General features: G+C 45.3%; 1 protein-coding gene across 1 annotated transcript; it reads left to right on the forward strand.

Annotated features, from left to right (window-relative positions):
* Positions 1 to 329: 329 nt before the first annotated feature.
* LOC119454251 (glutamate receptor ionotropic, delta-2-like) lies at positions 330 to 12,935 on the forward strand. The gene is made up of 8 exons (XM_049668004.1): positions 330 to 335; positions 1,082 to 1,225; positions 2,972 to 3,072; positions 3,769 to 3,859; positions 5,259 to 5,417; positions 10,535 to 10,694; positions 11,063 to 11,269; positions 12,736 to 12,935. Exons 1-8 carry the CDS (start codon positions 330 to 332, stop codon positions 12,804 to 12,806), a joined length of 939 nt encoding a protein of 312 aa, XP_049523961.1. The 3' UTR covers positions 12,807 to 12,935.
* The last annotated feature ends 2,585 nt before the right edge of the window (positions 12,936 to 15,520 follow it).

A 15,520-nucleotide genomic window follows, 5' to 3' on the forward strand; every position in this document is an offset into this window, starting at 1 on the left:
GGTCAAGCCACGCGCCGTACGCTAGATGTCCGAGTGAAAGCTTGCGAGGAGGAGCCGACGATCGCTGCTCATGCTCGCGCGCGCGAGGGGGGAAGGCGGGGCGGAAGCGCGCAAGCTTCCTCCCGCGTACTACCAACCGGCGGCTACTGCTTACGGCGCGGCCGCGTGGGCGCCGTATCTTGAAAGCGATCTGCGACGTGGAAAAAGTGCGCGCCCTCGCGGGACTCATCTTAAAAGCGATCTGCGATGTGAACGAAGTTCAACTAGTGCCGGTAGCTTCGTATGCGCTATACTTTCGACGTTTCGTTCGCGTTGAAGCGAGAGACGGCATGAAGGTCAGTTCGGTCGCTGCTGCCGCCGCGACTCCTCACTCCAGTGCTTTGACAGCGAGTTTCCGCGGTCATCGACAGAGATGTGTTCATGTTTACCTGAGCATGCGTGACGCCGTGCCTGGTAATTTAGTTAGTAAGCGAATGTTTACAAGTTTATACGGTCGATAAAACTACTATCCTTAGTTCGTATAGCTGCCTACTATTAGCTTTTTTACTTTTCATTTGCTTTGTCTTAATTTGCTTTTTTTGAGGTCGCAGACATAGATAGCTTTCATTTATTTAAGTCAAAATTAGCAATCGCGTATTAATGAGAGGGTTCTCGCGATCATGAAATCAGCGATTAGCGTTGTTCGGCCAACTGTTTTTGATGACGACATCGCGGATGCTAGAGCAAACGACTGTTCACTGCATTTGGTACGAGCTTGTGAATCGCCTGCTGCATACCGTGCAATAATATTTTGCTCACATGTTTACAGGAGGATTGTTAACCGATCGGCCACATTTCTTTACTACGTTAAAAAGTTATTCAGGGGCATTTGCATTGCACAATCATTGCGTAAGCCTCCTAGCGAGCGGAGGTAGAACCAGGACGTGGTTCTAAATGTAATCGCGTGTAAAAGGCATTTATGTGCTCAGATCGAGCCTTAATTGTCATGTTTGTCAGTGAAACGCTGGGGTCTCACATTCATATCTGGTGTTCTCCAGTGCGTGGCCACTTGTTTATCTGTTTCTTTTTGCACTGGTTGCAGGAAAATCAAGTGGCGCTGTACTCTTTGCGATCATTCGGGAACGGAAGCACGTGCTGGAACCCTGTTACCGACCCGACAACGCAGTTATTCGAGCCGTATCCCAACCAGCTCTTCGACAGGACCCTGAGAGTTGTCTCCCTTGGCGTGAGCCCTGTTCTCGCTGTAGTGTAATTTCTTGTAAACGCAGAATTTGTCACTTTAGGCACATGAGTCCTGAGTACCACGCTAGAGTGAGTGCGTGTGCAGCATGCTAACCGCACTGTACAAATATAGGTTGGGAAAGATATGACGCGTTTGGAAACGCGCGTAAAAGCGACCAAAGTAATTCAAGATAATATTATCAGGAATTATTAGAGAGCTTAAAATTGTCGCGTTGAAGATGTGAGCTTTGATTAAATAATTTGCTACAAAAGACGTAATATTCCTACCCACTTTATACTTTCCCTATACATAACCATCAAATTTCATGTAAGATGCTAGGTAAAGCTTATACCTACTGCATACTACAGCCAAAAATTCAGAAGAAAACCAGCATTCAGCAGCCACAAACAGAGCGAATCTCAGTGACATTTAACTTTTGTCGCACTTTACCTTTAACACACTCCTTCTATTGTCGCGAAATGTGAACATTTTGCCATGTTCGGTTCTTTCGGGAGAATAGGAATAATTGCGTGTAATGACTGGATAATGCTTTGCACCTTTTTCATGAGTAATACAATGCAAAGATTTTGATTAACTCACGCACTTCAATCTTTTCTCATTGTTCACGCATAACATTGTCCATTTTCGTTCAGAATGTAATAAGCATCGGGGCACGTTTAGTTCTTTAAGTACACGGCGCGAACATTCTACCCGGTTCGTAAGGCACGTTAGTAACGCCCTTATGCGCTTTTAGAGGAAACTTATTTAAAAGTCTGCAATTATTCCACACCGGTTACACATTGCAAAAGTAAATGAGTTGCCATGTACCCCAGTCTGATATAAATTTAGTCTTCGTGCCAAGCTTAGTTTTTACAGTAGGCCGGAAAAGGAAGGTACGTACTTCGGGTAACACTCCTAAAGAGGAAAAAAGTCAGAATTTGGTAACGATTTCTGAAGCTCCTAATTAGGCGACACACTTTAAACATTTCATGCGCATCAGAAATTGCCCTCACCTTATCCCCAGCAAACATAATTGTGGCCACAGTTGTTTTCCCTAGGACACTGGCAAAACATTCTAAGGGTTTCGTTTAACGCCTAAGGAATGCGTAGAAACGTTCGATTGTTCTCGTGAGGTCTCTAGAGCCTACAGAATTCGCATTTGTTGAAGTGCAGCTGAAACATATCGATGATGAATCGGGTGGCTTTCCAGCACCAGTAGGTGTTATGAGCATCGTTCCCAGTCCTCAGTATCAGGGCTCCCAGCAGGAATTGTGAAACTGGATCTCCCTGCTTACCAGCTCGAACCGCTATTTTGATCACTGCTTCACGGGCGCGAGGCTTCATCAAATACATTAGGCGCGAAAATTTCTGAAAGATTGTGCGCCACCTTGTTGGATGGCGAGTAAGCGCAAAGTTTCCATTAAACGCCGCTGTTTCGTTAAGCCTGTGTAGACTGACAGGTGGATGCAGATAAAAAAAAAACTCGAAGGAGAGTGTGATTGGCGTGCTTGTGTCATGTTGTTTCAGTAGGCGGGCCACAGGCTCATGGGAACGAAATAACTTGACACGTCTTTATAAACTATAGTATTCCCATAGACGAAGGAAACACGACTGCCCCTAAAAGATGCCTGCGATGAGTGGATTGCCTGCTGGGAAGTATTTTCTCACCATTGTTATGCTTTCTATGGAAGGCAAGGAGGGCGCTGTTAGTTATAGTATTACTCATTTCAGTGAATACGCTTCTTTCAGCTTTATCCGGTCCGCAAGGAGCCGGAAGGGGAAGACGACTGGAGGTGGAGTGGCTTCGTCTTCGATGTCCTCAACTGCCTCGCAGATTCTCTGCACTTCAGGTGACGCGCAGTTCTATTTCTTTTTTTTAAATGAATGATTTTCGCATATCGCGAAGCTTGCGATGTTTTGTTGGAACCGTCAAAAGTGTGACAAGAAATCGCTAGTTATATTTATTACTTGATTGACAGTCACTACCAGATCTGCCAATGTTCGCAGTGTGGATTTAGAACAAGAGTACAGATATCTACTCATCCCTTGTGTCATCTTTCTTTGATGTCGAATAACTAATCGTCCCGGTTTTTTCCTTTGGTTTGCAAGTTGGTCACCATTCTTTCGCTTTCTTACACATGAATAATATCACTGCGCCTAAATTCCGAGTATATTATATGGCTTGCGGAGAGAAAATAGACAAAGAAAACACTCACATTTTAATCCAATAATTATGAATATTTTTCTTTAAAGTCAGACAGGAAGAATAAACATAATTAGCATGAGCTAAATACATAATAGAACATAGTTCACATGTGAACAGTAATCGTGATTTCGCGCCCCTGATTGTGTGCCTGCAAGACAATTTCTACATTAAAGGTAGCTCAACAACCTTATTAATAATTATTTTACCACAAATATCGGTTATTTTATCACACATAAAATATTTGCATATGATTGTTGCAGAATACGTTGCAGTTGTAAGTATAGAGATTTCTTTGAAGGAGAATAGAACATGCTTGACAAAACCAACATGGTGCCTGCAGATACCAGAGCAGAGATCCTGAACACCACTACTACTTCGCACAGCTCCCCAACGGTTCTTACGTGGGCGTCATTGGTGACGTGGCTCGCAAGGTGAGACTTGCTGCTCTAGCCTGAATACTCAGGAAGCCTTCGGGAAATATTTCTAAACACTATATATATCGTTAGTTACATTTGCTTCATTCAAAAACAACACCCCTTAAGCACAGTGCAAACACTCCTTCATTATTCAACAAGGATAAACTGTGGCTTCGGATCCAAGCTCTACGTTGAAAGCAATTAGCGCCTTTGCTTATTATTTTTCGCCATAACGCCACCTACTCGGGACCTCTCTGCAGCAAGCTTCTTCTCGGATGTCTTAAACTGTCCTAGAATTAGGCTGCTGATGAGGTTTGAAAAACTACTGTGATATTTAAGAATTATTTTTGCTGTTAGAACTCCTAGAGTTCCCACAACGCGACGAGTAACCGTGCAGGGATGTAAATGGCCTTTTGGCACTTTGCGGAGATTGAAAGTAACTCGGGAAACTGTGCACAACATTTAGCAGATTTATGAAATCTTCAATAAAGGGACACGAAAGGTAAATAATAAGGCAAGCTAAAGTGATACATTAGGATTCTAGAAGGCCTAAGGGGTCAATATTATCGCGCACATAGCTTTAATAATAAAAAAATTGAGGTGAATTCATGACACGATTCGAAACTCCGTTGGGTCATTAAAGTACTAGCCCGATGACGAAGGTACTTCACATTATAATTATGTCACTAGAACTCAACCTCTCGTATAAAGAGATCATTCTATTGCATTATGAGATGAAATAAAATGCTACTGGTTCAGTTATATTCTATATTTAGAAAAGAAGAAATTATTGACGTTACCCTTGAAAACGACATGGGCAGTCGAGAGTTTTCGTTCTCTCTGCTCTGCGCCGCCCACGCTTTTGAGTTTCAGTAGTTTCGTGATCGCCTACTGCTGCGCTGGTTTTGACGGCTCACGAAACTTACAGAAACTGCAAGTAGCACAGTATGCCACGACCATGCTAATTCGCGGAATTCTCGAACAGTCCACTCCACTTGACCAAGAGCAACTACAGCAGCGAATTCAGCGCTCCGTCCTGGCTCGGTTTTTCCATGGCCGTGCGTTTGCGTTTTGTGCAAGAAACCATAGCGCCGCCCTTCGGGCGCTCTCTTACTCCCCGATGGCAGTAAAGGTCGGTGATGGCGTACGCAATGTCACCACTCCCCGCACGTGGGCGGGTTATTTAAATTACGCTAAAGGCACGCGGACCCTTCAGACGCCATTTTCTCGTAAGCTAAGCTTTTCATTGCCATGGAACAAGCGCTTCGAGGTTTCTGGAATGGAGTTTTTACAGTTCACGTTGACTTAGTATTTGCCTTTAGTGTCTCTTTAATCATTCCTGCTGCGAAAGCTCAGTGGTTATAGCTTCAAATCGTTCACCACGAGGTCAAGGTTTCGCCGGCATTAATTCCAGGTGGCGGACGTCGCGGTGGGTGACCTGTCTAGGACGACGGCGCGCGATGCCCTTGTGGACTTCACCACGTTGATCCTCGACGACGCTGTCACATTCGTATATTATCGTGGAACAAGCGAGCCTGGGCTTTGGACTGTGCTCAAGCCATTCCCCTTATCGGTGACTGCCCCTCTCACCAGTTCTTTTTCGGTTTATCTGCTGTGTCATCTGGAAGTATAGCCCACAAATTCCTGTTTATTATGCCCTTCTTCATCATTTAGGGAATATAGTACAATATTATTGTATTTGCAATACCTTATCAGAAACCAGACATTTGGATTCGTGTGCTTGTAATTCCGCCAATTGGGCAGCAGGGTACTTACGCGACGGGCTGTACAACAAATTTGCCGTCGGAATGTGCGGATTGTACAGAGATGGCAGGAGGGGGGGGGGGGGAGGCGGCGAATTTTCTTGATGTGCTTAACTGATTCGGCAGGTTAACGCAGTTTAAAAGTACGCCGTCGCGCCCATTTAGACAACGTAACGTCCACACTGTAATAAAAATTGAAACGAGCGCAATGCAGTTCTGTTTATTCAGTTCTGCGGACGACCTCAGAGTGGAAAAAAATATTTGTAAAAGCGAAACAAATCACCTCCGCCCGATTCGAGCACGAAGCTACTGTCACCTTGTCACTGTGCTTCGCGTTTATTGCCATCTGATTTGTCATCACTCTAAAATATGCTCATTAGCTCAGATGATAGAGTAACTGCTCGGGAAGACACTGGTCTGGGGTTGGATCCCGAACTAGGACGAATTTTTCTCCGTCGGCAGGGGCTTTCGTTCGCAGTAATTTGTACGGGTTCTCTACGTAGCTTCGCGGTACACGTTGACAAATTTTCCATGTCGTTTATTACATCTTAATGTCATGTCGAAAGCAATACACCCATGATCGCATGGAAGGGGAGAAAGGGGAAGCTTGGGGGGAGAAAGGAGAACACGCCTCGCCGAAACTACGTCACAGGAACATATCCTTAGGTTGCCGGATAGCATAGTCGTGTTCATGGTCATCGGAATAACAACTACATTCTAATAATGGATACAAACTGTCTGTAAAATTGCTATTTCTGGAAGTCAGTAATAGGCCTGGAATCACAGTCTAAAGTTTCATATAGTGGAAACTCTCACGTTCAAAATACAGCGCCGACAATGCGCATGTACCCGCCATAGAGCATGTGCATCCTACGCTTTATTTAATTAAACTATTGGGCTTTTATGTGCCAAAACCACGATTTGACTATGAGACACGCCGTATAGTGAGGGACTACGGATTAACTTAGACAACCTGCGCTTCCTTAACGTGCACGCAATGCACGGTACACAGGCGTTTTTGCATTTCACCCCCATCGAAATGCGGCCGATGCGCCCGGGTTTCTATCCTGCACCCTCGGGCTTAGTGGCTCAATGCCAGAGCAAATACGCCACCACTGCAGGTGCTATTTTGTTTCGGCAAAACCTGAGCAGGCAAAAAAAATGCTGCTTAATAAATTTACTCATAGTAAATAGTTAAGGATAGGATTGAGTGTAAAGATGAAGTGCCTTAGTCTGCGGCGAACTCTCAACAAGAACTTGCTATTCCGAAAATATTGGACAACTTTGACAGTTTTCCGGCCTAAGCACGCCGTACACGAAATGCGATTGCGACCCGCAGTAGACTTTTTCTCGGAGAAGTTTTAGCGCAGTGACAGTCTAACAATGGGTGTTTTTCAAAGCAGCTTAGTGAAGTATTTCATGTTTCCGAAGTTAAAGGCTGTGTTCTCACCGTTTAGCCCGGAGTCAAAATACTTCCATGCGACGTGTTTCGCATGGTAACACTTGCGCAAAGGACAGAACGAATCTGCAAAAGCTCGACAATGAGTCGCCAGTGCTTTCTTTCCACAGAAGAAAATAGAGCAACAGATATACTGTTTATTTTGTGCGAACTCAATGGAAAGGGCAAGTGATAGTCAATTCCAAACAGTCCACCTACCGACATGGTGTCACGGCTGTTACGAAAGCCACTCAAAACACGCCACGTTATAACACAACAAGTCTTGCGCGCAATCCGCTAATGTCTTTTCGGTACTAAGCGCATGCGAACTTTGTGCCGCTGTTTAGGTAAGAATGCAGAGCCATAAATGTTGATACCAGACGGGTGTTTCTTTTATTGCCATAGCAATTATAGCAATCTCAGGGAGTTCCCGCGCGCGCGCCTATCTTGGAAGCGATCTGCGATGTGGCCGAACTGTGCGCCCGCGGGGCCTCATCTTCACAGCGATCTGCGATCGGACAAAGTGCATTCGCCGACTGCCTGTAGCTTCGTATGCGCTGTGCTTTCGACGTTTAGTTCGCGTTGAAGCGAGAGCCAGCGCGACGGTAAATTTGCTCGCTGATGCTGGCGCGCTTTATCACTCCAGCGTTTTGACGAGCTCCGCGGTCATCGAGCGAGATGTGTTCATATTTACATGCGCGCGCGTGACACCGTGCTTGTTTATCTAGTTAGTAAACGAATATTATAGAACTTTATGCGGCCGATAAAACTACCATCCTTATTGCGTATAGCTGTCTACTAATTTGCTATCGCAATCGATGCTTCGCCTTTCGGGCGAAACTGCGACTTTTTTTAATCAACCAAAATGTTAAAAAGATTGCATCGGGCAAATTGCATATTGGTTGTCCTTGAGCTGGATTACGCGAAGCGGCGGGCGCTACTTGCAGGACAAATCGAGACGTATTGTCGACTAATGGGTGAGAAATCAGTGATGAAGTTTCCACTAATTATATTACGGCCCATATTAAAACTTACAAATATCCTCTTGGAACTATTGGAGCATATCCACTTGCAACAAATTCCGATGATAGCAGGAGTTAGAGATATTCGCCCTGAAACACTGCGGTAAAAATGCACTGCTGTACCGCTTAATTTTTCAAGAACGCAACCGTTTTACGCATTGAAGCACAAAAGTAACTCGAACGCGCTTGTAATTTGTCGCGCTCTTTAGGAATGAATATGTCGAAACTGGGGTCATCCTGGAAATTCGTTCCAAATGGTTAAACCTTGAGAACTCCCCGGCTAGAACTCGTATATTGCAATATTTGCTGTAAATAAATAATTGATTAGTTAATTAGTATTATTTCTGATAAGTCGATTACGCAGTTCAATCGGTCGTGCGAGTAATGTCCCCCGTTTTGAATAATCCGGCTAAATGACTATAAGTATGCTATCCGCCACAGCCGTTTTTTTTATTTCTTCATAATTTGAGAAAGTGCTTGGTATAAAACAGCTTATTGTCACAAATGAAGAAGTTACGGCGTACAATGTTTATTCTTAACTCACAGTGGGAGTAACATCATGGCTTATTCAAAGCCCGATGTATTTTGTAGCATACCGGCACTGTATCGTTGGCGAGGCGGTGTGAGTATACGGACAGATGTTCACTGCCAAGTTTACGATGACACTGGACGTGAAATAACTCAGTTTCTCTCTTTGATCGTTCCAAACGATCACTTTGAAAAATGTACGACAGCCAATTGTACTCATTAGACCTGAGACATTCAAGGTGCGGAACTCAAAGCGCCCCCTTAGTTCCAACAAGGAACATGCAGTATTTCACATGCCTGAGTGGGAACAGACATGTCTACAGTCACGTCCTTAAAACATGCACTTGAGTTCATGTAACTGTCGGTGCTTTAGGGTAAATTACCGTGATGGCATAATGAGGAAGATGCGAGTTCGGCTTCCACCTAGGGCACGTCGTCTTTTCGTCAACGTTCATTTTGATTTTATCGTGATAGCAATTATACCGACACTTCAGGCGAATTTCCTCCGTCGTGCATGGGAATTTCCGTTTGTGCATGCTATATATTCGGCTATTCTGTGCAAGAAAATAGATGTTATATGATTCAACCGCCATAGATGCCCAAACTAGATGTCATGTTCTTGAATGAAATATTCCTCAGCTGTTTCAGAATTGCTGAGCGCAAACAAAATTCATGAGAAATTTAAGTTCATCGCGCATGCCTATTACTTTAAGTCATCGCGAACTATTAAAAAGTGCAATACATTATTAGTGCTCACAACCTTAAAGTAGTGTAATTTCAATGGCGCCTCTCTTTGTAAGCAGCGCAGAGGCGCCTGCGCGATGCCATTATAAGCTTTACGCAGCATCTAACGCCAGTTATTTTACCGCACCCGCGTATGTCGCATCCGCGTGTAGCCCCACCCTTGTACAGCTTGAACACCGTCCGAGAGTTCAAGCGCAAGGCTCAACCTTGCTATTGCTATTAGGGCTTCACCCCTCGGGCGATACTGCCATTTTTAAAAGCGGAGCTTTTCTTTGCGAATCTCGCCGGGTTTCGTGACCGTGGCTGCGGCCTGGCTGTTCTCTTGCCGAATAAGCGAACCAAACGCAACAGAGTACGCGCGCCGCTGGGTTCCTTGCACCACCAGCAGATGGCGCTCGCTTCCGCGGCAGCGGCGGTGCCGGCCGTATGGGGAAAAGAGAGAGAAAAAAAAACAAGAACCAGAAAGCTCGCCCTCGCGCATCTGGGGCTGCGCGTTAATGAGGAAGTAAACACTTCTTGCAGATAGAATAGATTCGAATTGCGCTACGTACGTATGCGCATGCTGCCACTGAATCCATGATGCGTTCAGGGCGCCCGTCGTACTCGGTAGCAGTCAGTAACTCCGCTTCACAGAACGCTCGGTATAATTGGTGTGCACCCACACTTGTGTGTGTGTGTGTGTGTGTGTGTGTGTGTGTGTGTGTGTGTGTGTGTGTTTGTGCGTGCGTGCGTGCGTGCGTGCGTACACTCCTGCTTCGACTCTTTACGCACTCACATAAAGCTTCACGGTATATAGATTCCAACTCGTTGGATCCGCTGCATTTGTTTCTTAATAATTCTGCTTTTCAGTTAAAGTGTATGGGTTAATATCTTCATTGCTTTTCCTGGTTACATTTTCTGTTTTTTCATACCGTCGTAACTAAACAATATCGAGCCCCTATGACCCCCTTATTCTTCTCGTTCATAGCATCGCGTGATATCACATTGGACGTTGCTCTCCATTACTCAAACAAAGGAAATGTTGCCCCAGAAAACAACGCATAACAATGATTTGGTATGTCTTAATAGTCCCTAGTGCGCTGATTACCGCTTGACCAGAAGAAATAAGCGGCATCTGGTTACGTGTCGTCGTCATCTCTATGAAGATCCTTTTCTGGAGCACACTGCTATCTTCTCAACTTGCACGATGTTGCAGGTGTGGGCCCTTACCTTCAGCGCTATGCTGCTGCTGGTTACGCTGCTCTACACCTACAACGTTGCCCGTGCCGCTCTCAGGACGTTGGATGACACGACGACCTGCAGCCGCAGAGTGCTTTCTGTCGCGAAGTCTGTACTGCACTCGTATCTCACACAAGGTGCGCCGCTCGAATTTCCATTTAGTTTGTGATTCGCCATCACTTTTTCAAAAACAATAAAAAATGAGCCTTAGTGGACGTCCATCACGACGCAGTATTGTTTCCGAATCCGGTTCTATTTAAAGTTTTTGTCAGAACAACAGGGGCAATCAGGGGCTCAGAGTGAGCGCCTAGATTATGTGCAAAGGCCCATTTTTTATTTCTATTTCTTACTTATGCCAGGCCAGGGCTAACCGCACTACAGTGCAAAGCCACAATTTTTTGTCTGTTTTAATTCTTGATTACGACCACGCAGTACCATTTTCAACATCTTTCTCCGCCATACCTGTCGATGGAGAGGGTCGCTACATATACTCATTGTTTTACAGACAAGCCTCATGAGGAAGGACCAAGGCCCCTGCTAGGCTGCTGGTATGTGGTGTTCCTCGTGCTCACCACAGTATACTGCGGTCGTCTGACAGCCTTCTACGTGACCACCCTGGAGGAACCCTGTGTCCTCTCTTACAGAGCTGGTGGCACGTCGGCCACATGCCATCGTTCTTGTCAAAAACGGATCACTACCCTACGAAGTGCTGGTGAGAAGCCGAAGTCATCCCAATGCACCGTGCTCTTTCTTAGGTTCTGTGGGAACGTCGATGTATAGAGCTCTATCTCGTAGTTGAACAATCAGCCGTTCAAGAGGAGAGCAGCTATTATCTATTATCAGCTGCAGTAAGGTAATATACTGGGCTAGTTGGTGTCCAAATTTGTTGAACAGCGCGAAACGAGACAACGCGCCTAGTGAGTGGTCTGAACATGTTCGTTCATTAGTTGAGCCGGCATGCGGAACGGTCGCAGCAGCGACGCTGCAAGTAGGCTTGGGATACTCGAGCGATTGCTTTACTTTCCAAGATTTACTCTTCGATGCATAACGTCAAGCTCTGCAGTGAATACGCAAAACAAGACATTGCTCGGCCGTCAAATGTAATTGGCAGTTGCAAGCAGTTGCGAGAAATTCAAGAGCAGGTGCGAGATTGGAAATGAGGCGAAACGTGTATTTCTGGGGTTCGCAAAGATAATTTAGTCCGCTAAACGGTAGCTTGTTACGCTATGGAAGAACGCCATTCCGAGCCTGGGGGTTGTGTCCGAGGCATGGCTGCGCAGAACAGTGGCAGTAGCTGAAACCTAAATGTGTAACAGTTTATTGGGAATGACAAAGCGAATAGGTTGCCAAAAGCTGGTGGGCACGCACTACAATACTGCTATAGGCTGAAAATCGTTCAGTGGCAGGGGCTATAAATGAAGAAGCAGGTATGATGTTGGAAAGAATAATAATAATAACAGTAGCTAAACAAATATACTTTAACAGTAACTGGAGTCCAGACTTTTGTCTTTCGCATAGAAGCAATGATATCGTTAAAAATCTTCTTTGTGGTGGATCATCAGATTAGCGGACGGAAAGTGATCCATCGAAACGATATCCGCGTAGTGGAACAAAAGCAAAGCAATGCGCGTTGCCGAAGTAGTTCTTTGAAGCGTTGGAAAGTAGTTCGTAGTTCATCTCATTGAATGTCAGAATCAATCATTCTTCCCTGAGTACATTGAGTAAAGGAGAAGCCTATTTTAAAGCAAAGACTTTCTTTGCCTTGTTCTCCCGAATTTCGAGGACCTGTCTGTCTTCGGTACTAGCGCAGAGTGGACGGAGAACGACAAGCGGTCGAAAATAGTTAGTATTATATCAGTGCTTAAATTGGATGCAGCAATTGCTGTAGCCAATTTGCCCTCAATGAAGATTCACGAGCACGCGCTACTGACTGAAAGCTTATGTCCACGCCTGACGGCGTGAGCTATGTTGACATACTATATTAGATAGAACGCCTATAAATATCTCAACAAGTTTCCATCAGGAAGCTGTCGCTTGACATAGATAATTGTCGCCCGATGTATTTTGGCGACCTTTTTTTTTTTTCGTCACAACCTCGTCACATGTTTCTCAGTGTTCGAGTTCGCACTTGCGCTCCTGGTCTTAAACGAATATTGCCCTTGCATCGTCTCGGTGCAGAAGCAGCGAACGTACGATTTCCTGTGGAGGCGGCACCTTGTGCGGGTGGTCAGCGCCCGTACGCCCGTTGACGACCTGTTGCGCATGGTGGCGCAGCAACGGGCCGCCGGCTGGATGGCCGAAGCAGCGTTTGGCGGAGCGCGCATTCGGGAGGCGCGCCTGCGCGGACTCTCCGTGGCGGGCTCCTCGATGGCCGTCTCTCGCTGGTGCATTGGGCTCGGCAAGGGAAGCCCTCTGGTGCCGCTCTTCAACCGAAAGTAAGGGCAGGCTTGGGCTCTGAGATTGTGCGTGCTGCCACGTTTTGCTCCCGCCGTCCCACCCTTTCACGGAGACCTTTCGTCGCCACCTTCTATCTGTTCGTTAAAAAAGGATTCACTTCGCACTCATCAAAGAAAGCTCCAGGAGCTGCCATTTGTGTATAATTATCACGTACAAACGTTATCACCCATTCTTGACGCTCCGTCTTCTGTCACCTTAGAAGGGACGGTTCATAACAGGGGCGTCTGAAAGTGAAATCCAATAACGAATGTGGGAATAAGTGCGAAACAAGATGTTCATGAGTAAGGCATGCTTGCTAAAATTTCTCACACAGTTTCACAAAGTTTCTCACGCAGTATTCGCTCCTGTATCACAGAATTCTTCAGCTCTGGTCACATGGGATCATCGAGCATCTGAGGAAGACCTATTTCCACGCGGATCCTGTGCCAGCACCGGACCCGACACGTCCGCTGACGCTGGGAAACTGCAAGGCTTCTTTTTGGATGTGGTTCCTTGGCTTGATGGTGGCATGCGCAGCTTGCATTGTTGAACGAATGCTGGCGCGGCGTACCACTCGGCAGAAGGGGCTTCCGGACATTGCTCCTCGCCTACGTAAGCGCGTAGCGAAAGCCGGAAAGAGGCCGTAATTACACCGTACCTGATCGGTTTCGTTACCACCCGTCAGTAACACCTGTACATATTGTTCGGCGAGCAACTGGGCTATCCTATAGCAAATAGTAAATTTCATCTAACTGTGCAATCATAGTTTCAGAATGTTATAACTATCTGTATTATTGAAACAATTCTTCGCGTCGTTTCCACTGTAGCCTATGCCCATAATTAGGTTTAATCCGCGTTTTATCAAAGGTGAAAGATGTTCGACTTTCAATTTTAACACAAAAAAGCAGCTAAAAGCGGAAGGTAATTTGTCATAGAATCGAACGATGCCTGCGTTGTGTGATGCGGGAGATACTTTCGCGCCAAAGCGCCGTGTTATGAGCACACTTGTGCTTGCAATATTTTTCTTGTGATTGTGACTAAAGACGAAAAAATAAAGTTATGTATTATAATTTTATCACAGCTAGTTTAACTGCTACCTGCAATAGCGATAAAAAACAGCAACAGAAATTTCTGTCATTCCGCAAAACTTCCTGACGTATAACATCAGTTTCTGTAGTTGCCACAGACAGAATTCTGAAGTCGCAACAGGAACTCCATGTCGCGACGACAACGTCGCGACAGACGCTTTACTTTCTTTCACAATGACATAACTTCTGACGTCGCGGCAGAAGGGCTTTCCATCACGGCGATCGTTGTCGTTAAAAAAAAATATATGTCAGTTTAACGTCGGTAGTGCACACTCTACTTTTCTCTTGCGGCGCGCGGTATTAAAAGGCGCTTTCGCCAATTTCGGCAATGCTCATAGCACCAACGCCATTATACACGTCGACGTGGTGAATCAATGGTTTGTCGTAATTGTGCCGTGCCGAGTCGTCACAAACAATCGCTTTGGCCGCTGATCGAAATCATCGCATCTGTGGCCGTGGCAGCGTATCCATTTTCTTTTTGTAAGATCTGACACAAAGACCAGTGAACTTGCACGGATTGTTACTCAGGCACAAGTTTTTGGCTATTCCACAGAACTGCTTCAAAATCTGTCTCGCTTTAATGTCAGTATCCGTACATCGGGGTCACGGGGATAAATTGGTACACTCTCTAAATCAGTACTTATCCGCGAATGTACACGCAAATTGTAAGCGTGCTCAAAAGTAGAAAGCGTCACAGACAACTGTCGAAATTAGCAGCAACGACCCTTACAGCGTTCCCTGTCACCGTTGTATATTTAAAATTTTTTCACTCAAATAGATTTAGCAAAGCAAGATCAACGCTGCAGAACTTCACGGAGTTCTTTAACACTTTTGCGATTCTCTATAAAGACGCCATTGCATCACGTTGCAGAGTGAAAGCGCACCTTCACTACCAACGCACAAATGTAAGCAGCGTAGACAGTTCCTTATCAACATAGTCAAACTGTGCAGGTGGAACCTAATATACCATATGATTTGTTAATGTTTTAGGACTCTATTCATTATGGAGAAGTCGCATGATCGGACAGATATGCCGAGCCACCTCGCTCGACAAATTCTGTCTTTCGAGAAAAGGCAGCTCGAGTGCCTACTGTGGTTAGAACCTTTTATCCATTTCCTGAGTAGATTTCGCATCTGGAGGCTTGTGTTAATTACTTTGTCAAATTTTTGAACTTTCATTTGACTGCGTAGCATGTGTGCATTTGTTTCTCCTCTGCGTCTAAATGTAACGCAACTAATTTTTGCATGACATTGCTATTCATTCCATGCAATTACGAAAAATGAAAAAGACGCGTGGCACAGTGGTAAGACACTGAATTCGAAAGTGTTAGGTCATAAGATCGAATTACCAATATAAGATTTCCTGAACTTTCTTTCCTCCTTTCAACTTAGTTCTTTAAACTAACAAAGCTATGTTGCATTAATAAGCTCTTTGTCCA

This window comes from Dermacentor silvarum, chromosome 5, assembly GCF_013339745.2.
Source record: "Dermacentor silvarum isolate Dsil-2018 chromosome 5, BIME_Dsil_1.4, whole genome shotgun sequence".
Taxonomy (NCBI): domain Eukaryota; kingdom Metazoa; phylum Arthropoda; class Arachnida; order Ixodida; family Ixodidae; genus Dermacentor; species Dermacentor silvarum.

Coding starts and splice junctions, on each gene's coding strand:
- LOC119454251 (XM_049668004.1), top strand. Junction 1,226..2,971: donor TGAGAGTTGTCTCCCTTGGC/GTGAGCCCTGTT, acceptor CGCTTCTTTCAG/CTTTATCCGGTCCGCAAGGA. Junction 3,073..3,768: donor GCAGATTCTCTGCACTTCAG/GTGACGCGCAGT, acceptor TGGTGCCTGCAG/ATACCAGAGCAGAGATCCTG.